The following is a 25,464-nucleotide window of genomic DNA, read 5'->3' on the forward strand; positions in this document are numbered from 1 at the left end:
AAGAGAACGTGCACTTCAATTACTCTTACTGAAACAAAAGCCACATATGAATTTAGGTGGTATCCTGGTCACTATGTAAGTGACAGTAAAACGTCTGCTTATACCGCTGTGTTAGCAGAACAAAATCTGAACTACTCTTGCCTCTACAAATAAATTAACATAAAACTTAAAAATCCCAAACAAACTTCCTAGTATACACACCACCTCACCAACTGCAAAATGCAGTAACTATCACCTTTCCCTGTATAAGTTATAGCAACAGTTGTCCCATGGTTGTTTTTACAAAGCTGTAAGAAAAAGCTGTATCCACGCAAGAGCAGCCAGCACTTCACTGACGAGAGGTGCTTTATGTTTTAGCTCTACTAAACATAGCCAGCCCTGTCCCAATCTGTTCATACAGACAAATGAATAAAGCACGCCCTGAAGTACACTTCACAACTAAGTCAACTCAGCAGCTACACAACTAACTTCAAACATCTTCTAACACTGGAATTACATTAAAAAAGGCAACTTTAACTCTTGAGCCAACAGTTTTTGTTCACTTAGTAAAGACAAGAACTACTGACACCCCACACTTCTGAAGAAATTCACAGATCCAACCACAGTATTTTTCTGTATTAAAAAAAGTATCCCACGGCTCTTGAAATATTTTTTAGATTTCATGAAAATGCTAGTGAAGATTATTTTTCTGTAGTGACTTAATTTCCTAATTTAAAACAGGAATTTCAAGAGGCACTAACACCACATACAAAGCAGTCACACCTGTGAGACAAGGTGACCATAGCCTGCAAAAATGTTTACAAAGTATTTTTCCTAACAATTCAGAAAGTGTGCACTTCCACTTGATTTGTTATATATCACATCTGCATTCTGCTCCTCTTATTTCTGAGGCATCCGCAGAGAAAACAGGACTTGTTTTTTTTTTAAATGCCATCTGTTCCCTGCATATTTTCACTTGAAGTCCTAGTATATCTGCAATGGAAACTTCTGTGTCATATAGGATTAAGACTACAAACTAGATGAATATAAAACGCAGAGGCTGCACTTCCCTACAAATAGCTGTTAAAAAAAAAAGAAAAAAAAGGAAAAAAAGGAAAAAAAAGAGGGAAGTATCACCTGAAGCTTTCCTGTTCTATACAAAACTTCAAGAAGTTCTTCTGAAGGTACTTTTCTCTATAAATGATCAGAAAGAATGTGAGAGGAAAAACTGCTCTTCCTAAACCTGGTGATTTTATTTCTTCCTACGACTGCTCTACACCTGTTTCCTTCCCGAGTCAGAGACTGGAAGTTTGAAATACCGGTCTCCAAATGGATGAGCACAGGGAACCTTTCGCTGAAATACCAGCCATATCCATTCATGAAGTAACATTTGCATAAGCTTTTTTCATAACCACCTAACATTTTTATAGAAGCAATGTCAACTCCTCAGTAAACTCAGCTTTGATGGCTCTTCAATTATCTCAGCTGTTTTCTCATCTCCATACCCCCGTTTGCTGTTTCCATACTTTGCTCAGTCACTTGCAACGTTTCAGAGTATTATCAACATTACTAACGCTTGTGTCACTCAGACCTCGGGGGCGGGGAAAGGAAGGCTGACTTACCTGGTCATGTTAATATAAAAAGATTTTTAAGCAATGCTCTTAAACGAGTCTACTATTACTTACAAGGATTTAAATAGCGACTGCTCCTCTAAAGCTGTTTAAAAACTCGTAACTTGTGCAGACACCCACTAACCGCTCTAAAATCGTTCCAGACCGGCTCATTGCTAAACTGAATTCAATTCAAAGCCTTCAACGCATCTTTGAAATGCTAGGTGTGAACACAGCTGTTCTGATCAAGCCCAGCAACAGCCGTTTAAGTTAAACCGTGCAAGACCTTAGGCCAACAGGACATCAAACACACCGGACACATAGAAATCACTTTCACGACGGAAAAAGGCCACCTCGGGCTCAGGCCAGGCGCTGGTTTTATGTGAAGAGATAACGACTGGCACCTGACGAGCTTCCCAGCCTCCCTTTGCCCTCGCCCCCGCACAGGTCGGCCGAGAGGGGCTGGCAGCGGGCTGGGGAAGCTCGGGCTCGGCTGCCCGCAGCACACGTGTCACTGCTCGGCGCCGATCGCCCCCTCCCGCCGGGGGCTGCCGGAAAGAGCGGCCGTAAATCCCACGGAGGCGAAGGGAAACGGCCCGAGCCAGCACGGCTCACCCAGTTTCGTTTCCAGCTCGCAATCAAAACAGACGGCAGCGGAGTCGCCCCTGCCGCGGGCGCTCCGTCCGCCCCGGGCCGCCGCGCAGGAAGCCCCGCGCCCGGCCCGGCGGGGACTTCACCCCACCGCCCCGGCGGAACGCGGCGTTCCGGCCCGTCCTTCCCCCCCCCTCCCCCCGCCCCGCAGCCGACCGGGCCCGCCTGATGACAGGACAAGGCTAAACTCCGGGCGAGAGCCGGAACGGCCGCGGGAGCGCCCAGGCAGCGTCAAGCGCTGGGAACTTTCCGGCTAAGCAGGAAACAATAAGCGGGGAGCCTCGGCCCCAGCCGCCCTCCCCCGGCCCAGTGGCCCTGCCCCGCACGGAGCCCCTCACTGCCGCTCTCGGCGAACCCGCCGCGGCCGAGGGACGGGGGTGGGCGCGCGGCGGGGCCGAGGGCGGAGAGAGCCCCCCGGGCGGCCGCACCGCCCCCCGCCGCCGCCGCCAGCGGGGTCCCGGCCTGGCGGGAGGCCGATCCCGGGCCGCTCCGAGGCCGCGGAGCCGGCGGGGGGGGCGGCGAGCCTGGTCCCGGAGCGGCGGACGACGGGGCCGCGCGGGGAGGCGCGGCGGGGCGCCGGGAGGAGGGGTGTGGGAGCCGCACTCACCGGTCAGGCCCCTCTCGCTGCCTCCTGCGGCCCCAGAACCATAACAAAGCTCTGCCCAAAATGGCTGCCCGGCCCTGCCCGGCCGGGGGCCGGAGGGGGCGGGGCCTGCGAGCGCGCGGGGCGGGGCCGAGGAGGCGGAAGGGACACGCCCACCTGGCTCCCCAGACGGCCACGCGGAGCGCTCCCCACCCCCGCCCCGGCCAAGGAGAGGGGCGCGCGCGCGCCCCCCGCCCCACCAATCAGAGCGGTAGCACGCACCGCCCTCGTCACCTGTCGGGCGCCGCTGGAGACTACGCGTCCCAGAAGGCCACGCGCCCTCCCGCCGCGCCGATCGGCCGGGCGCGGCGCCGCGGGGCAGGCTGGGATTTGTAGTCCGCCGCCGTCCCGCCGCTCCCCTTCGCGTGAGCGAGGCTTGCCCGCTGCGGAGATCTCGAAAGCCAGGGAGCGGGAGCGTGTGTCGTGTCCCCCCCCCCCCCCCAGCAACCCCGGGGGCGGCAGCGGCAGCGGCCCTTGCCGCCGTTCTGCCAGCCTAGCCGCAGCCCTTGGGCTGGGAGCGCGCGAGGCTGCCGCAGCGGCAGGGGAAGGAGCGTGCCTTTTGGGCTCCGCTGTCCCCCGTCTCAAGCGCGCCAGGGACCGGGGCCGCCGGCTCTGGTGGGTGCCACGCACACCCGGGCGCTTCCACGGCCCGGCTGGAACGAGACGGGCCGCGCCTGTTCCCGCCCGGACTTGGCACCGCTGAGCGCCGCGCCCGGCCGGAGCGCTTCCCGGGGCACCGGAAGCCGCTTCAGCGAGGGGGCTCGGGGCCGCCACAGCTGGGGAGGCCGCGGGCAGGAGCCGGTGGGTGCCGCCGCGGTCGGGGTCCAGCGGCGGGCACAGCCCGCGCCCGGCCGGCTGCAGCGCCCCGCGCGTTTCCCGGTCGGCAGCGCGGCTTCCGCCGTGCCAGCCCGGGGTGGGTGCCTCGGCCCGGTGGGACCTGCGTCTCTCCCGGACATACTGCTTCTCCGCTCCCCTTTCCCTCCGGGCTGGGGCTTTCGGTGTGCGGAGCCGCCCCCCTTCCCTGGAGCAGCAGGACTGTGAACTGGGGAGTCAAGTGCACCGGCGAGCTGCTTGCCCTTCCCGGTTAGTTTTGTCCTCCCTATAGGTAGCTTACCTGCAGCGTGCGGGGTGATGAAGCTTCCTCTCCTCAATGGTTAAGGATCGTTTTTTTCACACGTAAGGAATTGGTCGTTTATCAGCTGCGTGCAGCCATTTAGCCCGTGAAAAGGAGATGATCCATAATCAGGAAACCATCACCTCTTTCCTGATACGCAGTTCTTTAGCTAGAAATCGTTCTTGTAACAGTTATTACAACTTTAGAACTTCAGTTCATAGAGCTGCCTGAAACAAAATACCCTGTAGTGGGTAAACAAGGATTGAATACATAAACTGGTTGTCTTTACATATACATCACATCTATAATAGAGTCTCGCATCTGATAAACAAGTCTAGACTGTGCCTTAACTTTGGACATAAGATAAACTCGGCTATTTGTCAGTTTCAGACCTTCTCAATTTTTCTGTTTTAGGGCCTTGATAAAGCAAGTATGTTTCCTCTCATACAACGATGCTGCTTCCACACACCTTTCAAAGTAAGTTTCTGAAGCCTTTGCTGTCTGTATTTTTTTAAAAGTAAAATAGCAAAAGGTATGACTGGAGCATTGAAAAAAAAGTGACTTAGAAGTTGGAGTAGCCATATATTTATCACTCAGCTTTTCTGAGAGAATGCCTAGTTTCTACAGCAGCTTTTAGGTAAAGCTAAGATATTTATTTTATAAAATCAAATTTTATTGTCTAAAGGTCTTTTTTCCTCTCTCTTTTTGGTAGAGTGGTGAGGGGATAGTAGCTAGTGTCTGCAGTGACCTTGTCCTACTTCTGTAATAATTTTATATTCTACTCTGAAAATGACTGATATATCTTAACTTAAAAATGCCTAAAGAATGCATGCGTGGGTGGAAGGATTGGTGGATACACAAACCTTCTGCAGTGAGTAAGGTTTGCTTACTCACTATGAAGAGCCTAGTTGCTCTTCATCAGCTAGCTTGTGAAAGCTGTATCAGTTAGCTTAATTAGTTAAGCTAAAAACACCTGAAAACCGAGAGGAAGGGCAGCTGTGATGTGACCTGACTTGGAAAACTACTTGGCACAATATTTCATAGGTAGTTTAGGTAACTGTAGACCCATAAGCCTACATTGTAAGGTGTTCAGAACAGGCTTTATAATTGCAGCTCCAGAAGTTAACCGGTCCCAGACTACTACTGTATGGAAAGAATAAGACAACTTGCTCTTCTCTTGGCCTCCGTCTGCAGAGAGATGTGTGTCTTCTCTCAAGGTCTCCAAGCCTCAACCCAGCATCAGTATATGCAACAAAGCTCCAGGCTTTTCACACCTCTCTCCCCTTCTTCAAGAAGAAAACCCCCAAAGAATCTGAGACCAAAGACTCGGGCGTATTGCAACAAAGCATGAAATCACTAAAGGATTCTCCAAAGCCAGCCCTTTACTTAAGCCTTGCAGGGCTAATTCCGTTTGTTTCTGTGCCACTGTCAATGGCTGTCCAAGGCACCTACTACCCAGAGCTGGCATTTGCTCAGATTACGTACGGTGCCGTAACAGTCTCTTTCCTAGGGGGAATGAGGTGGGGGTTTGCTCTCCCAGAAAACAGCCCAGCCAAGCCAGACTGGCTGAACCTGGCTAACAGTACAATACCTCTTCTGCTTGCCTGGCAAGCCTTACTTTTTAAAGATAGCAGTCATGGTGCAATAATGCTAGTAATGGCCTTAGGGATAGCACTACATTATGACCTTTCCCTTCTTCCTACTTATCCTAGGTGGTTTAAAGTACTGAGGGTAGTGGGAACAGTGGTGATGGTCTTATCACTATTAGCTACTGCAACATTGAAGATTATTTCAGAGGAGCAGCTAAGTAACAGCAAAAATACATGGCAGAACACAAAATAATAAATCAAGAGGAAAAAGCTATTTATCTGCCAATAAGGTATTTGTATTGAGTTCCAGGGGAAATAAAGACTTATTTGTGCTTAGAAGTCATAAGATGGCAGTGATCAAGATGCTTATTCTCAAAGTAAACAACTTAGCAAGTTTAATAGGGAAGGATTGTAAATACCAATGACTTCCAAGGCAGGCATGAGTCTGTCCTTATCTGTAGACTTGAATGAGATGTTACTGTCATATGAATTTAAAATAGAGATTCAAATGACATGGGTATGAATTGCTCTATGCTGAATTATTAAAGTATCTGGTTTAACTATAATGCGTGATAATGTTCTGTGGTGGGGAGAACAACCGTTTAGTCATAAACAGTAACAAGGTGAGAGCAGTTCTTCTAGTTTAGTGTTTAAAGAAGCAGCTGAGAATTATGTAAAAGTACATACATGTTCAATTCCTATGTTGTGGAAATACAAAAAAAGATAAAACTCTTCTCTGTCTTATTTCAGCTGAGAAGATGCTGATAATGCTATGTGATTAGGTGCTCGTCAGGTAAGAACAGATAGGCAAGGTCTGTTTGGAGTGGCAAACCAAGGTCAGCCCTCACCTAAAATATGTCATCCAGCTGCTGTGATGGAGAGGGGAAAGCTAGAAGGGGAAGCTTTGTATCCTTGACAAGGTGCCATAAGAGGTTAGCTTCCTACTCAGGCTTACTCAAATAAAAAAGATACCTGGGCCATCTGTTCCTAGGTTTTGTTTGGACTTAGGGCTGCCTAGCCAAGGAAGTTGTATGCAACGTAGCCATAAAGATCTGTCATACTCCTAAATTAAGTACTATCAAACGATATGATACATGGACAAATGTATGATATGACACAAGGACTCGGATCGCTGGCACTAGGGGATCAGATAATGGGATTGAAAGTAGTTTGTGTCTTTTCCCTCCTCAAAACTCATTTTATTTGAGCAGCTGGGGCAGGTACAAATGGACTTGTAGCCTGCAAACCCTCCATGATGGGCCAATTATTGAAAACACTGCAGGAGTGTGTGCTCTTTGTACTTAAGTGTTCCTAACGCATCATTTAGGGGAAGAACATACAATGTAAGTCACATAGATTTTCTTTTCTAGCCTCAGCTACCTCAAGAAACCTAAGAAAGTGTATGTGCACATATTCACTGTAGGCTTTTTATCTTAAGTATTCTTTAAGTACAGTATAAGATGCAAGAAGAAAGTTGAAAAGTGACATCCCCCCATATTATTTAGATGATCCTCATAGTTCTCTAAAGCACTGTTCTTCATTATTGTTGTATACAGAACAAAGCATGTACTGTCACTTAAAGTTTGTAATCTGTTCATTCTGCAAAGATAGTTAAGAAACCTGCCTATCCTGACAGCCATTTTCTTGTATGATATTGCTGAAACAGCAACTATGTACATGAGCTTCCTTCATAATCTGTTAACCTTTACACGTTAACAGCATCATACTACTGATGTAGTTCAGTGCTCTCTGAATATAAAGGAAGTAAAATTGAGTTTGTAAATGAAAATGGTTCTTTTATTCGTTCTTACTTAGACATGGTGTTTTTTAAGATGGGTCCAGAGAAGAGTACTGCCTTTGGCTTGATTCAGGGAAGGAGGTGCTGAGTATCAGAGACCGTAATCAACTGACTTCAAAGTTTCATTTAAACATGATAGAATCAACCACAAAAACTGGAGAAGGTAAATTCATACAACAGCAGACTTCCTGAAGCTCCACTAAACAGAAAGTTTACTAGAGGAACTGGGGTTCCAAAGAGAAGTTCCAAAGTGAACTCGTAGTTCCCAAACTAATAAAATACAGCTAAGGTAATGTTTCTCAAATGGTTCATGAAGGATCCTGAAATGGAAAGAAGAAAGCCTAAGAAGTATTACGTATCATTTGATCCCAGAGAGGGTTGCACAGAGGTGGCAAGGCAGCCAGACTTCCAAGAAGCCCGAGTGATTTTACATTGAGAAGAGAAATACATGAGTATTTTACTACAGAAGCATGTTACTTGCACCATTCAAATAGTCAACATTTATAAGCAATATTTCCTAGTGTCCTACTGGGAAATAGGATTTCCAGTAAAAAAGGAAAAAAAAAAAAAAGAGCGCGGCAGTGATACAACTAATTATGATAGGAAAGCAACCTATTCAAGAGCATTCCACAGTCAGTTCTGAAAATGCATTTTATTATGAAAAACTGTTTAAAACAAGCTTAAACTTGGGGGGAAAAAAAAGACAGTACAGACATTAGCTCACACGCATAAGAAATCCTTTTGAAGTAAAAGCACACACAAGATTATAGAACAATCAGAGAAACAAATGCTCCATTGTCTAGCATGTTTTAGCCTGGCACTCTCCCAGCCCTGTGTTAAAACATAAGACCTAGATTCTTAACGTACCTGCAACACTCACCTTGGAGGCTTTTATTAATGTATTAATTTGTTAATTTTACACAGGGGATATTAACCTAGACAACATGAATGCACCTTTGTCTACACAGTGCAGGCTTCCTGTTTTGTGACATTCCAGTTGTGGTTTTGTGTTCTAGAATAACACTGCCTATCAAAGTTCAAGCAGCTTTATTTCAGACTCCATCCAAATCATCCGCAGCTGTGCAGAAAATGCAATCATATTGCAAAAAGCAACTTCAAGTACGTTAATTAAATGAATCTAGAAATAACTCCAAACTCCTGGTAGTATTGTTCTACTAAGTGTATCCAAACTAAATACAAACTCTCTAAGACAAAACACACTAATAGCATCACTTTAATGCTGAGTTCAGCTAATTCTACCACAAAATGGTCCGTCCACTCAAATTTGGAAGAGGCAGGATACAAGATGTCACAAGGATGAACGTGCGTACCTTGTAGAATAGCATGTATTCCAGTGCCAAGTCTCAGCATGTGTAACACAGGGTAAAACACATTTAACTAAGGAAAAAAAAATTTAAAAAGGGCAAAAGGCTTTCCCTCTATTTTTATACTAAGAGCTGTCCTAAACAGAACAGCTAATCTAATGAACAGCGTTTCCATTTAAAATTCATCAGAGCTTACACAAAAACGAGCTCTGCTGTCATCACTGATACCACTGAGAAGAAAAGCCTATGCTGAAGTGGAATGACATTATTAGAACTGTGAGAATAACCTTCCAGAACAGGAAATTCTCAGCCACTCACCATCCACGTTAGTGGAGTGGCCAGAAAGTAAATATCCAATTCATATTTAATGCCCATCATGTCCAGCAGCAGAAAAGAGTCCCAAATGCATCAAGGTCATAAGTAGTGGTACCAAGTCTTCCCCATCTGTTAACTTCTCTTCCTTGTTGTCCACCAGAAAAGGACAATGAATGCTAACCAAGTAGCCCATCTGCTCTTATCTACAGGTAACTCCTAGCTGTCTGTAGTAGCCTCCTTCCAGATTGTAAGGCCAGCTAAAAATGCTAGCTTTGGTGCACCTTTGAGAGTTAACAACCTGATTGATGGCTCTAATGTGCTGGAATGATTTCTTCAGATTTTTACAGGGCAAATTCGCCACTTATTTCAGTGAGCTTAATCCAGTCATAAGGGGCATTCCTACTCTTAACAGAATACTTCCTGACGCAGACATTGGATAAGCCAATTAGTATTTCCTTTTTCTCAGAAAAAGCCCTCTGATCTAATTCTCCATTGTCTCTACTGAAAGTTCCTGTGTTAGAAGAGGTTTCTGGCCAATGAAACCAGAAATCTGAGGAGACAGATTTACTCATTCCTTGAATGAGTTTTCTTCTTTGTGTTTTACAGCACAGCTACACCTCCTTCACAGCGGCTGGTGATCATGTTGGCAATTTCAGTCCAACTGTCCATATGAGGGTTATAAACTTCAACAGAGTCAGAGGTGACTGGAGCAGCAAAGTCATTACTGGGAGCTCGGCCTCCCAAGGCATAAAGAAATCCATTCACAGCCACAACACAGACACCAGCTCTTGGTATCTTCATTGATGCAACTTCAACCCACTTTTCCTAATGAGAAGGTGAAAGAGTCAAGAAGTAGTTTTAGGGTGAGTCCCGATTCTGATAAAAGTAACTTTTAAAGCTTAAAGACTGAAACATTCACAAAGAACACTACGCATACACTTCACAGGCTCAAATATAGTTATGTGTACAGTATCAAGAGGATTATCAAGACTGGAATGACACCACTTTCACAAGTGGTCAAAATCATGCTAGTCACCGAAGAACAGATCACATACTTGTCTGTACACAACACCCCTCCCTTTCTTCAGTCACTGCAAGATGCAGTCTGTCTCCAAAATAGAGAATGTACACAGTTTGAGGTGGGAAATAAGGAAAACTAGATTCGATTCCAAAAGCAAACCAGAATGGCACACTGGATTATATTCTGCTTTTAACACTAGCTACTGTTCCAAAGAGCATCATAGAAACATGAGCAATAATAGTCAGGAATAATTTCTTATCTTATTCAAAAGCTTAAGTGTTCAAAGTGATTTTTCTAGTCATGCTGAAACACCACTACATTTTGACACAGAAGAAAGATCCTCAACTTTTGCAACAAAGGGCAACTCTTACTTTTTCAGGGATTTTTTTCTCTCTCGTCAGATTATTGACCATTCTATTGCAGAGGGAGAATCTATCCCGCCATCTTAACCCTAACAAGCATTTACCAAACTACAGTATATCTATGCATCATCAGTATTGGTTAGCTTTCAGTTTCCCAAAAGCATGCATACAATCTTCGTAAACACTCCACCAAGTCAGATAGCAAGAATCTACAAAGTGGCTAGGACAGACAGACCCTGAGGTCACTGAAGCTTTCTTTCACTCAGATTACCAGCCAGTAGTGAAAAGGAATTTCCAACTTCTTTCTTTTTAAAGAAAGGAAGCAGGCTACCTCTATAGCATCTTACACAAAGTTGGTGCTAATCTACACTTATGAAAGGAAGGGACTCTACCATACCTCTTCAAAGGAGTATCTTTCTACAGTAGCAAGTGCATCCTGAGATTCATTCCAGCCTCCCACAGCATAGATACAATCGTTGAGAGCCACCACACCAAGATACGCTCTTCGGGTGCCCATTGGAGCGAGCTCAGACCAACGTTTAGATATTGGGTCGTAGACTTCAACAGAACGTAGCTCTACTCCTTCATTGCCGATACCACCAACAACATAAATCAAACCTGTAGAAACAGAGCTTCTCCTTTGTTAGGTTTCATAATAGAAAAGTTTGAAAGACAGAAAATGTTTGTCACAATACAAGTTTCACCCTGACATTAAGATGGTTTAAGAATGCCAGATAAAAATCCTCCATTTGTCCAGTAGTAGCATACATAAAGCTTTATATTTTTATAATTAATAATTTGTATAATTTATAGATCAAGTCTTTGGACATGTCTGTCTTAAAATAACCTGTGGCAACTCTTCAGATTGTCACAAAGAAACACATACAAACCCAAATACAGAAGATAAATAAAAGCAATACCAGGAAGGACAATCAACTGTTACAAGACTAGCTGGATAACCATACTGGCAGCCATGTAAAAACTGTTTTCGTGAGATAAAAGGCAGAAGACAGAGTGAACTTTATAGTCTTTGAGTTCTGCGGAATTAAAAATATGGTATTAGAAGAACAAATAAGCGAGGCACAAGCATGTGCAACTGACAGCACAGCACAAGACAAAGGTAAAAAATCATGACTGAAACATAAAGCCTCAAAATCCAATGGCTCTCAGAACTGTTTATGGATACAAACTTAACAATAGTCACCTTGCATTTCACAACACCCAAAGCAGTAACGGGGCACAGCCATGCTTCCCACCACATCCCAACTATTTTCTTCAGGATCAAATCTTTCAATTGTGTTGCCAATCTCCGCTCCAACCCAACCTCCTGCAAATAACAGCAAACACAGGAAAGAATTCAATGGCATGAAGCTGTGTCTTAACTGCATTTTTAGACATATGGTGCACTGTTCCAGGACAGACTAATTCTGAAACCAGCATGCAATCTATAATGGAAATAAGTTACAACTGAACAACAACTAATCCACAAAGATTTGGTACGCTAATGCTCATGTAAACAGCTGTTTTTCAAAACTTAAGTTTACAAATTTGCAACACCAAGACATAATATTTAAGATCAAATCAATTTACAAGTTCCATGAATTAAAACCTTTAAAATTAACTTACCCAAAGCATAGATAGCACCATAGCACGTGCACACTCCCAGTCCACAACGGGGATGGTTCATGGAAGCCACAGTGGTCCACTGCTTAGTAACAGGATCATAACATTCCGTACAGTCAAAAATCATCGAGGAGTCCTCACCTGCATAATAACAGCAAGAACGGAGAGAGGGGAAATGCAATGTTTTGCACTGCAGATATAGAAGCATTCTTCAACTCCTTCCAGGACAGACAACATTTGAACACAAGATCTTTCTTTCAGCCAGCCAAACAGCCAAAGTAGGAAAAGCTTTGTTTGTACCCAGAAAACTGAATCATCACTAGGAATAGCTTTCATCAACAGTTCCCTGACACATTACTGGAACATCAGAGGGGTGAACAACCACAGTGCTATACACTTTTTGCTCTGCAGCACAACTGACAGGGTTTTCAAGACCAAAGAATGTGTTCTGTGGTGATAAAAACAGTATAATATGCATTCTTTAATGATGGGCTGGTAGAGCTACTCATCACATCCTTGTGCAAATGTACATAACAAGTCTTTCCAGGTAGGCAGACCACAAGTGATCTGTCCCGTACTACTGCCTTTTATGCTATGGACTTCTGCTAGACTACAAGTGAGAAAAGAAATGCCATTAGTGGTGGTACACAAAGTCTGCAGAATATCCAACATCTCTTAGTATATCTGCACATGTCCACATGCTTACCTGTGAATTACTATACCATGAGGGGAGAGCAGCTTAGTAAAAAATGGCCAACATAGGAGCCCAAACAGGCGTTCACAGAGCAGTGATGGTAGAGAACCAAGGAACCCCAATTCAATTGCTATTATATCTAAAAGTTGTTTTATCTACTGTTGGGTACCTCAGAACCACTTACAGGAAGAATAATTTTAAAAATCTCCATCCATGAGTTCTCTAGTGTCCATGTAACAAGGAAAGCATATTTCAGCTGTTACCTCCAATGGCATAGACCATTCCTCCCACCACAGCCACACCCAGCCCACTGCGGGCCTGGTGGAGAGAGGACACTGTGGTCCAGTAGTGGCTGAAGGTGTCAAATCGCTCCACACAGCTGAGGGCTCTACTGTCACTCCAGCGTCCTCCTTGCAGTCGGGTGTACCCACCTAGAAAGTAAGTGGAAAGATCATGACCGAGTAATAGCTTCCTGCTCATCCCCATGCTCCTATATCTAAACCACAGAAAAAATTACAGTAACAGCCATTAGCCACTTTTAGAAGGAACTGGATTTTTCCAAGTAGCATTGTTTCTCCAGCACACAAAGAAGAATGGTTACCTTGCAGGTCACATAACTTGCGCCTGAGCTGACTACTTCACCACAACACTACAAGCATTACTGTTCATGTTCTCAGTAAAATGCACAGACCGGCCAACAGCCTTTGCTATCTTAAGTTGGTGTTACTTCTCACAGGGTGAAACAAGAGCATTCCTTTCCAATACAAAACTCCAGCTTTACTGAAAACTTGCAGTTTCAAATATTCCATCACATGAACCAAAGTATTCTGGACAGAGAAAACTTCAACCTTCAGAAGAACAAGGAGTGCAGTGAATTTGCATACACCATTCCAGCAGTGAACCATGGGCAAATCCTCTGCTGATTTATAGCTTTCCACCCACAGGAAATAATTTCTAGAAGGCAAATCTAGGCTTTGAATGCCATGTCGTAATGACATGAAATGTGAATGCTACCCTTCTGTGCAATTCTAAGCAGAAAGCAGCTAACACGGTAACTCAGCCAGAGAAAATATTTTGCTATTTTTATATCTTTTAATTAAAAAAATTTCCGGTATCTTTTTGGTACTGTACTATGAGATACTACTTCATCATTTGTTTTACAAAGTTCAAACAGCCATATTCTAACCTACTGCATAAAGGTACTTCCTGGCTTTCCTCCGGGGACGACCTTTAGAAGCTTGCAGAAAACTGCTGACCTTGTTCTCTTTGGAAGATTTACAGACTTCACAATATTCTTTCAACAGAGTTTGCAGGGCCACCCGAAGGCTGAAGTCTGGAATACCTTGAGGGTAAAAGCAGATAAAAAAAGGCATAGTGAAAAACTACAGACATTAAGTAACTCAGCTGTAGAAAAGCTACTACCTTCTCCTAAAACAGCAAACAAATCAAGATTGCCTACTCTTTATAAGACTTTTTCAAACGCATGTTTTTAAAGTAAGCTATGCGCATTTGTTAAAAAGTAGAATTTGTTTGGATAGAGTAAATCTTTTCAATCATCATGCTATTAATTTAAAAAAGTCCATCAAAATCCAGTAACTCTGAATGACACATCGTTTGCTCAAATCCAAACGTCTGATATTGTTTCTTCCCTTCTTTCACTTACTTTCTATGTATTTTAGTAGCCTTTGTGCTGGCAGCAGCGGGAATCGAACAGGTTCCAGTACTTCTACGACGTATTTCTTTCTTTTTCCCACATCCTTCAAAATCCATTGCATTGCCGCTATGAAAACCTGGTACTCGTCCTCGATGCTGAGGTCCTCACTTCGCAAGATCTTAATCAGCTGCTCTTTGGTCAGCGCCAGGAACTCCTCCCCGCTCTGCACCTCCAGGAAGTGCGCGTGGATGTAGCTCTCGGTGAACTCCATCAAGTCGTGACAGGCGATCTGCTCGGAGAACTGGAAAAGGCCGATGCAGTTCAGCGGGTCGATCTGCCCCTTCAGGAACTCGCAGCAGAGCTCCACCACCTCCGTGAGCTGCAGCATGTCGGCGGCGACGATCAGCTCCTGAACGTTGTGCTCCCCGATGCTCACCACCCCTGCGGGCACGCACACGATAGCGGGGCTCTGCTCGAGGCTGCCGCCGTCGGGCAACCGTCCCGCCGGCCCGGCCGCCGGGCAACCGTCCCCGCCGCCCTCCGTCAGCCGTTACCTGTGTAGATGAAGTCCAGGAGCGTGTGGAAGGTGCCCGCCTCCACGCCCGCGATCCGCACCACATCCCGGCCGGACTCCTTCATGCCGCCCGCGAAGAGCGCCGCGAAGTAAGGACTGCTGGCCGCCAGCACCAGGCGGTGCACGGCGAACACCTCCGGGCCCACCTCCAGCCGCACGTCGCAGAAGCTCTGCCCGGCCCGCAACCGGTTGATCTGGGCCAGGAGGAGGCGGGCGTGTCGGTCGGAGAAGGAGCTCCCGCCGCCCTTCGCCGCCGCGGCGCACGCCATAGCGCTGCCCGAGGCGGCGGCACCTTCCCTACCCCGTCCTCTGCCGGCCTCAGGGGCAGCGCTGGCGCATGCGTACCGGCGCCCGCGGCGCCCAGCTCTGCCCGCCCGTGGCGCATGCGCGGTGGTGGTGGTGGGGGGGGGCCCAGGCTGCTAGCGGGAGGGCGCGCTCGCCCCGCTGAGGGGGGTGTGCCTGGCGACGGCGGGCTTCCTAAAAGAGGGCCTGCTGAGGTGTCCTGTGTGCTGAGTACCCTTCTCCCTCAGCGGGCGTAAGAGGTGGATCTGCCCTGGTTGTGGTACGTCTATCTGATCCTTTGTGTATGTGCTTGCATGGTCACTTGGTCCCGTGGAGCCTGTTCACCCCCACAGGCACCTCTGGCCACTGGATCATGAGCTTGCTGCCTGCTCTGTGAGGAGCTTTCTTGTCCGTGGTTAAAGCTGGTCCCCTGCTAGGTTTGCTCACTGCGCCTGGTGCCGAAGAAACTGGTGGACAGCAGATGTGCCGTCACCTTATTCACTGCCGTCATAATCTCTGTCCTTCAATCATACTCGCCTCAGGCATGCTTTTGCAAACTGGATTCCTAGCCACCTTAATCTGTGCTTGTGAAAGAGAAACATGGCAGTGTTGGGAAGAGACCACAGCTACCATCTGCCTGGGGGAACCCCAGAGATGGGAGGTGGGGGGAACTGCCTGTCATTAATTAGCTCAGGACTGTGGCATCAGAGCCAGTGCTGACCGGAGGCAGAGCCAGCCCACGCACCCTTTCTCTATAGTGTCATGCCATGTTTGGGCCTTCTTCATTCCAGCACGGATGTTTCATCACGGTATCCTGTAGCAGTACCACATGGGCCACTGGGGTCAGCACCGATCCTGAGGCAGAGCATGCTTCTGTCGTAGTGTATAATTGCACTTAGTATATAATGCACTGAGTCACTGCATGCCTGAGCACTGACCGAGGGATGAGCATCACATACTGAGTTACAGGCACACAGTCACTGGGTCTGGCAGAGCTGGCACTGATTCTGAGACAAAAGCATCCCTCCTGAGTTTTCCACAACTGTTCCAGCAACATGACATGCAGCCAAAGCAAAAAGCAATCAGAGAGCCTCTTGGAATGCTTCCATATCTATTTACTGTGAGACTGGGAAAGAAAAAACATGTCTGCTTACAGTTACAATGGTCATGGCCCCTCAGGCTTTTCTCATGATTCTGCGTTTCATTGTAATAACTTTTAAATGTGCTTCTGGAAGGAATCTGAATCGTGATACTCTCTGGGGACTGTTGGTTTCTCCGTTCATCAGCATTACATTCGTGACAGTAGAGTGGTAAAATTACCTTTCAAGCTGGTCTTAAAAAATACCCATAGAAAATATAGATCTAGATAGAAAAATAAGGTTTCTGCAAGCACACACAGTTGGATGCATATTGATATAATGCGGTATAAATTTTAAGCTAGGCCAGTAAATGTGTTGAGATTTTTCTTTCGTTGATGAATCAGTAAAAGAAACCAGACCCCTCTCGCACTGACATTGTATTCATCGGAAGTGGCCTGTGAGTAAAAGGCTTAGAATTCTCCTAAATGCCAGTGGCTCAGTCGCTGGCTGATGTCAGCTGTTAGACACTTGGCCAGTACTAGGATTTCACACCATAGCGCCAAATTTACAGACACAAAATAGCGTTGCTGAGACTGCTAATTTTGCCCTGAAGGCCTGTCCTGTACTGTATTAATGTGGTTGAATGGTTCTGCCTCCAGAAGAGGGCACTGCTTCAGCATGTTTCTTCTGTAACCACACGGAATCTGTACAAGATGGAGCTAATGCTCCCATATACTATTGTGCATCTCGCAAAACAAGCTGTAGATTTTCAGGAATAACTCTGAAAGTACATTTGACAGTGTGAAATTGCACTGTGTAATGAGGAGCCTTTTGATTAACTAACATCAAGAATGACAGTCATTGCAGTGAAGTAATTAAAAATGTCTTCAATTTTAATTTAATAGGCTCCTAACATGATATTTGCCAATAAGCCAGCTGAGTGCTGACTGATATATAGGACAGGTGACAAAAAAGGCATGTCCTGTGCTCCTCAAAGTGTCCCACTGCTCACACCTGCACAGAGGTGCTGCTGTCACGGTGCCAAAACCCCTCAGTGAGAAGAATCCCACAAACATGCTATTCAGGCTTTCTCTTGAAAAACCCCTGTGCTGTGCCAGAGCACCATGAAGCATTGCAGTCCTCCCTGTGTTATCCCACAGAGGCCCATGGCTGCTCAGATTTCCCTGGCTGATGGCTTCTCAGGAAAACCTTTCCAGATGCGTGGGAGATGTTTTGCTGAGCTGTCAGGTGTCTGTGCTCCCTCACTCAAAGCCTGCAGATGGTGCTGCTTCTACAGGACGATACGTTTGCACATGCAACAAAAATGGGTGGCTAAAAGGTGTTGCATGTGCGGGTGTGATAGTTCTCCTCTGTTACAGGAAGATCTTTGTTAGATCTAAGGTTTTTTTTCTTTTTTTTTTTCCTGAACTCCATAAAGATGGAGGGCTTTTAGTCTCAAAAAACCTAAAATAAAAATAATTGATTTGAAAGTGCAGTTTTGCCTTTCTGCCTCTAGTCAGAAGCCTGTCCATTATACCTATAGCTTTGGGGATCATTTTGACTTAGTATTCAAGCAGTATCCTTGGCATGCCTGGCTGCTAAAATTCCCTCTTGCAGAGAAGGCATGACACTCAGGCCTTGATTATTTGTAGGTATGACAAACCCCGTGGTATGTTTTGCGATAGGGAGCCACTTTCCATGAAAGTCAACCAGAATGTGCCAGGTCAAATTCCTCCCCCAGTTTCAATGGGTATGAAATCTGCACTTCCTGTTCCAAACTGCAGTGCATCTCTGCAGTTTGTCCTCTGTGCTAAGGCATCTGCTGTAATCTTTCAGTGGTACAGTCAGTTGCTGTTTTAATTACTAATTATCCATTGTAGTTACTACTTGTATTTTAATGCACTTGACCTATCAGATGAGAGGTGTTGGACAGCCTCACCAAAATGGAAAGGAGCTAGCTTACTTTGTGTTTTGGTGTCCAGGACACAAAACCTTCATAGGATACAACCATTTTTGCTTTATGAAACTTCCCTAAGTTTCATAAGGACTTTAACTCAAACTTCTCCCAGGGAAGCCAAAATTGCAGAAATACAGAGCCACCAAGAGTTTATGAGGTCTAGAAATATCTGTAGTGCGCTAAGCTACATCTCTTATACTTCCAAGACACCTTATCTCTGTTAAGGCCTATGTTTGCCGTGGTGTCCCATCTACCCTGGAGGCCATTGCATGGCCAAGGCAATGATGCAGATCAGCAGTCTCTGTTGATGCACAGTTTAGTGGAGCGGTGTGTTATGTGCTGCATGATGAGTCTGCAGGCCCTAGTAAGGGTAAGATGAGAGAGGCTGCCAGCGTTCACACTCATGCAACGTGGAGGAGAGAAGAGGCTCCCTGGGTGCTTTCAAGGACAATGGTGGTTAACCCATTATCACCCCAATGGGAGTGGTTATCATGTTGTCAGTCAAAAGCCTCTAATGAGCTACAGGCACTAGATTCTAATTAGGTACCTGCATAAACCTGTTGTCAGCTTATGTTTTTATGTGATACATAAGCTTTAGTGGATGAAGAAGCTTCCCTTTAGGGTCTGAATGTTTCCCATCCCAGTAGGTAAAGGCATTGTGCTTCACAGTGAGAGAACACATTTTCCAGACTTAAGCCAGGCGTGAGAACACTCTCTCTTGGCAGGTTTGGGCCAGGCCCAAGAGCTATTACCTTAATTCCTATGAAGGTTAATGAATCTTGATGATTATGTGTGTGTGTGTAGGGTAGAGGTCTGAACTGGAATTGACCCAAAAATGGAGAGCAAGAGGGGTCCCCAAAGCTTGTCGTTCTGCACAGGCAGCCCCAGAATATAGGGCTTGTGTGAAAACTTTTAAGTTTTCACACTACCAGCAAGGTGGTGATGGCTCTGTCCATTTCTCAGCTGAACTGTTAATGGCTAGGGAAACTGTAAAGCTCATTGAAGTGCCATGCTGAATGATTCTCCCCTCCCCTCCTCTCCCCTCCTCTCCTCTCCCCTCCTCTCCTCTCCATCTTTAGAAGCCTTTGTGAACTCTTTTGTCTATTTTGGAATTTGTAATTAAGTATTTTTAGTACTTTCACCATAATATGCCTTCAGGTAAAGGTGACATTAAAGTAACTGCCTGATATCAGAGTTGTCAGTCCGGACAATTTTAGCATTCTTGAACTGGGTATTGAGAAACTCTCCTGAGTATCCACATTGCACCAAAGGTACTGAGAAGCAGGCTGTGCTAGAGTCCAGCTGAGTGGGGTGATGCCATCCAATGATCAGCCATACCCTGGGGAGCCATTTGGCAGGCAGCAAAAGTGTGGAGCATGTCTGAGCTGCAAGAGCCTCCAGAGGGAATGTGACATTCCCAGCGAGTAATGCACAGATAATGGCTTGTGATTTCAGCAGCACTGGCAATATTTCACTGTTGTATGCTCCGGGATTCACCTTCACGATAGTGTTGGGTAGAAAGGTGATTGGTGTATGATAAAAAGTAATAAAAAAGGGAAAAAACCCTTTTTCAGTCTCAAGGTATGCCCTAGCAATGAAAGGATTGTGTCATCTGACCTACTTGTGTGGAGAGGTTCGTGTTCTGGGTACACTTACCTAGCAGGAAGTTTGGAGGAATTCCAGTGAAACTGGGAATGTTGTGCAACATGCGTGGCTACAGTTCCCCACCAGTTAGAAGATTCTTGTGTTTAAGCCATAGATCTGGAGCAATTCCAGGCAATTTGATTTAAAGTAAACATCCTGGATGCAGCGTGTCAGATACTAGCACAATATTGTTTTAGTCTTTCTCATCTCTCCTGTGGGAATAATCATTCCATGAAGAAGGAAAGTGATCTAATGAGAGAATTAACTCAAGAGTTTGAACATTGAATTAATCACAGCTGTCTGAGAGGGGAACCAAGGCAAACTCCCCAGAGAGCTCACTGCATTTCCAAGGAAGGAGGCCAAAAGAATACTAAGACTTGGATAGCAGTTGGTGATCAAAACAGAGGCAAGAGACATATGCTTTTAGTAGCTAAAGGGAAGCAAAACTGTGCAGCAGAGAGAGTTTCCCCCCTCATTTCTCTGAGAAGTTAAATCTCAGTAGCAGGGGATCGCTGCAACTTTTTCTTGGAGATGTTGAAAGCTGCCAGATTGTTGGGGTCTCTGATCCTCACTGTGTCCTCACACTTATCTAAGTCGATTATTTATTTCATAGCTTGGCTCTTTTTTCACTGTGGTCTAGAGTTGTCCTGCAGCTTCACACTGAATTAGACCTGCTTGCTGAGGTGACTTTATCAAAGGTGCAGGTCTTTTTTTGGCAAAAGGAAAAATGAGTTGTGCTTGAGAATTACCAGTCTTCAGGCATGTGGGACTTTTAGTCTTGCCATTAGTAAAGTTTGGCAATGTTTCAAATTGTAATCCAAATCCTAATGCTTTTTGGACTCTTTACTTAACTCTTGTCTAAATCACTATGTTCCCTTGGATAATAAAGTAAAGCAAACATACAACAGCCCCATGAGCCATCTAGAGCATGTGGCATCTTTTTTAAATAACTCCAAATTATGCAAACCTTTTGAACAGAAAAAAGGAAGGAAAATAACCAGAAAATAAGCATAAATTCAGCTAATTTTATTCCCTTTATTTTATATAGTCATTAGATATATACCAGGAGCATGTTTGCTCTCCTAGAAGGTACTGCACTTGTTTTGACAGAGCTTGTGAGCTGATTTCATTGAGAAGATGGATAGAGTTAAACTCTGCCTGATACCCACCACATTCCACAGCCTGTGTGTGCAGTGGGGTCATTCCAGAAGCAGTGCCTCTGTGGAATGTGAGGTACGTCACGAACTCTGTGAGTAGCTGTTAGTAGGATGTCTGCAGGTCCTGCATCTGCTTGCTTTGTGAGTCAAGACATCCAGGGCTCCGCATACGCTGAAGCCTTAAAAGATTAAAACTTCCACAGTGTAACTTTTCAACTGTAAATGGCATAGGTTGCTACTGCGCATCCCAGCTTCTTGGCTGCTCTGCTGTTCCCTTGTCATGTATTTCCCTGGATGATTTTTTTCTTCATTTACCTTTCCTCAGTGCAAGCATTTTTCATCTCCCTTTTCAGAATTTCACCTTTGGGGGCTTGGACTAGTTCTCTGGTTAGAAAGATCATTTTTATTCTAATCTTGGCCTTCAAAGTGCTTGCAAAATCTCTACTTCATTGTCTGAGTAAACAAAAGTGTTGACTAGAATCAGAACAGACCCTTTGGGATTCCTAACAGAAGACCTGTCTGAGTTTAATGACAACATATTCATAGTAATATTTTAATATGTTTTTTAATCAGTTGTGCACCCATGTTATGGTGATTTTGTTTGCACTTTGTTTTTCTCAGTTTGCTTATCAGAATGTTACATGAAATGTTATAAAAACACTTAAAAAGCCATATCTCATCTGCAGCTTTCCCTTTTTTTGCAGGCTGGTTGTCTCTCAGCAAGGAAAATTAGCCTGTTTTGACATTATTTGTCTTAAACAATCTAACAGTTATTATTTTTCTAATTTCGTTATCCTTCAAGGTACATGGAAATGCATTGTTGAATAACTTGTTCTATTTTTTGGATGCTCAGGTTTTTGCTATATTTTATTTCATAAAGTCCCTTTTATAATTTTTGCATAATAACTTTTGTTCAAGGATCACCTTACAAAGCGCAACTCTGTTTGTAGTGTGAAATAAGGCTCTGAAACAGAACTTGTCCGTGCTAGTCCTAGTTCTGCAATACTTGCAATGATCAGATAAGTGTCTTACTGACTCTCTCCCACTGACTCAGTTCACTTCTCACTACTTATTTTCCTCTCAGGTATATTTTGAAGATTAATGAATGTTTATAAAATGCTCTGAGTGAAACCTGCACATGAAAAATGCAACAGAAGTTGAAAATGTCATCATTACTGATGCTTATTATTTTTTAAAAAGGAAGCTATATTGCAATCAATATCCATGGAGAATTATGAACTATAAAAATAGAGTGAGGACTCTAAAGGTACCACAGGAAATTGTGGCTGGCACAACTAAACTGAAGGTGAAAACAACTGAGTAACCTGAAGAAGAAAGCCTTGCAATGGCACAAGATACAGTGGGCAAGTTCTGTTAATAATGCTTAGTATTGAAATACATGCAGGATGAAGTATTTGTATTACAAAAGGATGATTAAATCCTTTTCAGTCTGCAAGTAATTGAAGATGAGGTTCATCATAATAAGTAACATTAATAATTTTAAAGCAGCAGGCTCAGATAACCTATACTAAAGAGCTCTAACAGAACTGTCAAGAGAGAACTCATTTGTAATAACTCCTGGCACTTCAGTGAAATTTCAAAAGACTCATAGTATTGTGCCAATATTTAAGGAAAGAAAATCAAACAAACAGAGCAAGCAGGATGACCCAGCTAGCTGTGTTATGGTTAACATGACACCAGTCCCAAGTAGCACAGTACAAAAGCTGATACTTAGCCAGGTAGTAAATAAGTCAATAATTGGCAATAATTTTTATTGTTATCAGCATTATCTTGTTGATAAATCCAATTTAATTTATTGATAAAGGTTGTAAGTCTGTTTCCTACAGATTAGTGTAGGAACATATTTAACAACATATTTCACAAAGCATTTGATCTACCATTGTGACATTTTGAGAAAGATCTTAGTCGAGTCTAGTATCACTAAATACAGAGACATTTCAGTTGTCTGGGCCAGTATGGGTCCAGAAGCAGGGCATGTGCTTTTGAGCTGTGATGCACAGCAGGCACTTACCAAATCAGGTCAGCATTAGCTGGGAATGTCTCCAGTCATCAGTAACTTGGATCTTTCTTTTCCCTGGTTCACCTTCATGGTGTATTGTTGCATTCTGATTTTCAGTGATATGTGTTATTTTTAATTTTGCTTTGTCTGAGTTATCGTAGCCTTTTTGTAAAGGTAAAATCACCACCGATAGCATTTCTGAGTGACACAGGGATTGTCTAAGGTGTAAATTACTGTGAGTATAAAGCAGCTAGACAGAGCAAACAGTGGCTTAGGAAGGCTGGTCTGTTCACATGAAGGTTTTGTAATACAACCAAGTTCAAAGCAATAAACCTAAGAGCTAAGATCACAGCTCATACCTCTGGGACCAGGGAGCTGTATAGTGGAAAAGAGTAATGCCAAGAAAAAATGAGGAATCATAACACATGGACACTGGAGGCATGCAAATAAACAGAATGATGCTCTTGTAGATGCAGGCAGTGCAATTAGGGAGAAGTGTGTAGAGAGGCAGGGATGTGGTGCTCTCTCTGTAGGTCTCCCTTAACACTGCCATGGAGTACAGCTTTGATTTGTACAATTAGGGAGGATACTGATGACTGGAGAAGGTACAGAGAAGAACCCTAAGTATGATTTAAGGAGAGAGGGAATGTCTTATAATAACATATCTAAATTAAATAGAGCTAAGATAGACCTAATTGCTAAGAAGCAATGTAATCTATTATATATGCTGCTGAGGAGGAGAGCAATACTGAATACTGAAGAACTCTTTAATACAACAGGCTTTAGCAAAAAACAGTGGCTGAAAGCTGAAACAACAAATGTTAAATTAGGTATAATGTTTAACACTGAGGAAACAAATTATCACGTGCATTGGACAATTCTCCATTATTTGGAGTTTTAAATCAAGACTGAAAGTCTTTCTGGATGATAACTTGTATTTGAATAAAATGTATTTGGATCAATGAAAGAATGACCAAGAGGTATGGGACAATTTCTACGCTAGGGACAACTGAGTAGTTCTTGACTTTCTGGCTTAGAAAAGAGATGACCTACAGGAAATATGGTAGCCCTGAAAAATTATTGGGGTCACAAAAGAGTTAAATGGTTTGCTTAGGGTACATCACAAGTCAGTGGGAAAGTTATGAATAGGAGCGAAATGGTCTTGGTCCCATAGCTGTTGTAGAATCCAGTGCTGTTCAAGAACATGCAATAACCAATCTCATGGGTCATCCTGAAACTAAGCATGGAAGAATTGTTTGTTGAGAGTGGATTCAAGAGTAATTTAGCCAGAGCAAAGAGAATAAAGTGGAATGGGAAGAAAAAGAGCAGAGACACAGGCAGAGACAATTGTGCTATACTTAACAAAGAACATGAAGGAAATCTTTGGCCACGATGATACAGAAAAAGTTGGTGTAATGGCAGTGCGAGGGGATAATTCTTGAATTTTGAGCGCAGCAAAATAAAAAGCAGGAAAATTTCTGCTCTGATTCAGGTGCAATAAGGAAGGACAGGAAAGAACGGACTTAGTGAAATAGGGGGAAAAAGGACTGTCAGATCTTTACAGAGGACCAAATTCTTGTTCTTTCTTTTCAAACAGTCGAACTGACAAATTGAGTTAGCATGAAATATGGATGTGGCAAAGTATCATTCTAAAAACAATTCAGTTGGTAGGAATTAGTCCATTGTTATTAAATGTATTGAGAAGCTGGTTGGAAGCAGAGCATGACCTAATGGGTCTAGCATTACTATTGCAGCTGTGTTGAAACCATTCAAATAAATTAAAAAAAAACAGCCCAGTGAAGAAAGTATGATGGATTTTTAAGATTCTCCTAGTTTAACAGGATGTGCCAACTCATTGTTTTAACTGTGGGCCAGATCCTTAAATGCTGTGCCCATGCTAGCTCCATAGCAAGCACTGAGGTGATGCTGATTTTCACAATTCAATAATCTGACCCCCCAAATTAAATCCTTCTCATGGTTTCCCTGGTGATACCACTATGAAAGGCTGTACAGAATGGCACAGACCTGTCCACTCTACAGTGATGTCAGAGGGAGTATGGATGCATAACTGAAAGCAGGATTTCATTCATCCTTACCTGATGGGTCCCTCTGGGACTGGTGCAGATTTTGGTTTTACTTTGACCGTAATAGTGATGCTGGGAAGCAGAATTACTGATGGGAGAAACCTGACTGGGGCCCTTCCTGACACTTCTTTGTCAGAGATCATTCTGTTTGGAATCATTCAGTGGGATTAATTGCACTCAGAATTATGCTTCAAATTCACATTGTAGGAGACTTTTGTACTGCTGTTTTTTAAGGTAAAGGCCCAGTGCAACATACCGTGAATACTGTATACTGGCAATATATAGATCC

General features: G+C 44.3%; 3 protein-coding genes and 1 long non-coding RNA gene across 5 annotated transcripts in view; 1 reads left to right on the forward strand and 3 right to left on the reverse strand.

Annotated features, from left to right (window-relative positions):
- The window catches only part of GPBP1L1 (GC-rich promoter binding protein 1 like 1), a 33,788-nt gene extending 30,785 nt beyond the window's left edge, over positions 1-3,003 (reverse strand). The window contains exon 1 of the mRNA XM_075508669.1: positions 2,848-3,003. The gene's annotated coding sequence lies outside the window, so the exon portion shown is untranslated. The remainder of the gene's footprint in view (positions 1-2,847) is intronic.
- A 347-nt stretch (positions 3,004-3,350) lies between these two features.
- Positions 3,351-6,512, forward strand: TMEM69 (transmembrane protein 69). 2 transcript variants are annotated; one of them, XM_075508672.1, is made up of 3 exons: positions 3,351-3,498; positions 4,412-4,474; positions 5,111-6,512. In XM_075508672.1, the coding sequence occupies exons 2-3, from the start codon at positions 4,430-4,432 to the stop codon at positions 5,837-5,839; spliced, it is 774 nt and encodes a 257-aa protein (XP_075364787.1). In that variant the 5' UTR covers positions 3,351-3,498; positions 4,412-4,429; the 3' UTR covers positions 5,840-6,512. The 2 variants fall into 2 exon arrangements, with proteins under 2 accessions (XP_075364787.1, XP_075364786.1); XM_075508671.1 differs by lacking the exon at positions 3,351-3,498 and adding an exon at positions 3,562-3,966.
- Positions 6,513-9,179: 2,667 nt separating this feature from the next.
- IPP (intracisternal A particle-promoted polypeptide) lies at positions 9,180-15,292 on the reverse strand. The gene is made up of 8 exons (XM_075508678.1): positions 14,933-15,292; positions 14,388-14,819; positions 13,911-14,066; positions 12,988-13,155; positions 12,034-12,171; positions 11,612-11,734; positions 10,805-11,025; positions 9,180-9,849 (listed from the first exon to the last, which is right to left on the reverse strand). Exons 1-8 carry the CDS (start codon positions 15,219-15,221, stop codon positions 9,625-9,627), a joined length of 1,752 nt encoding a protein of 583 aa, XP_075364793.1. The 5' UTR covers positions 15,222-15,292; the 3' UTR covers positions 9,180-9,624.
- A 5,652-nt stretch (positions 15,293-20,944) lies between these two features.
- Positions 20,945-25,386, reverse strand: LOC142412829 (uncharacterized). Its single transcript, XR_012776620.1, has 3 exons — positions 25,188-25,386; positions 23,104-23,197; positions 20,945-21,250 (listed from the first exon to the last, which is right to left on the reverse strand). It is a non-coding gene; the product is annotated as an uncharacterized LOC142412829 (long non-coding RNA).
- Between the last annotated feature and the right edge of the window lie 78 nt (positions 25,387-25,464).

The sequence above is a fragment of the Mycteria americana genome, chromosome 7, assembly GCF_035582795.1.
Source record: "Mycteria americana isolate JAX WOST 10 ecotype Jacksonville Zoo and Gardens chromosome 7, USCA_MyAme_1.0, whole genome shotgun sequence".
Lineage (NCBI taxonomy): Eukaryota > Metazoa > Chordata > Aves > Ciconiiformes > Ciconiidae > Mycteria > Mycteria americana.

Bases quoted from the DNA above. Each gene is read 5' to 3' on its own strand.
- TMEM69 (XM_075508672.1), top strand. From the start codon at position 4,430: ATGTTTCCTCTCATACAACGATGCTGCTTCCACACACCTTTCAAA. The intron at 4,475-5,110 runs GTAAGTTTCTGA...TTATAATTGCAG, and splicing joins GCTTCCACACACCTTTCAAA to CTCCAGAAGTTAACCGGTCC.
- IPP (XM_075508678.1), bottom strand. From the start codon at position 15,221: ATGGCGTGCGCCGCGGCGGCGAAGGGCGGCGGGAGCTCCTTCTCCGAC. The intron at 14,820-14,932 runs GTAACGGCTGAC...GCGTGCCCGCAG, and splicing joins CCTGGACTTCATCTACACAG to GGGTGGTGAGCATCGGGGAG. The intron at 11,735-12,033 runs GTAAGTTAATTT...TGTTATTTGCAG, and splicing joins TGGTGCTATCTATGCTTTGG to GAGGTTGGGTTGGAGCGGAG.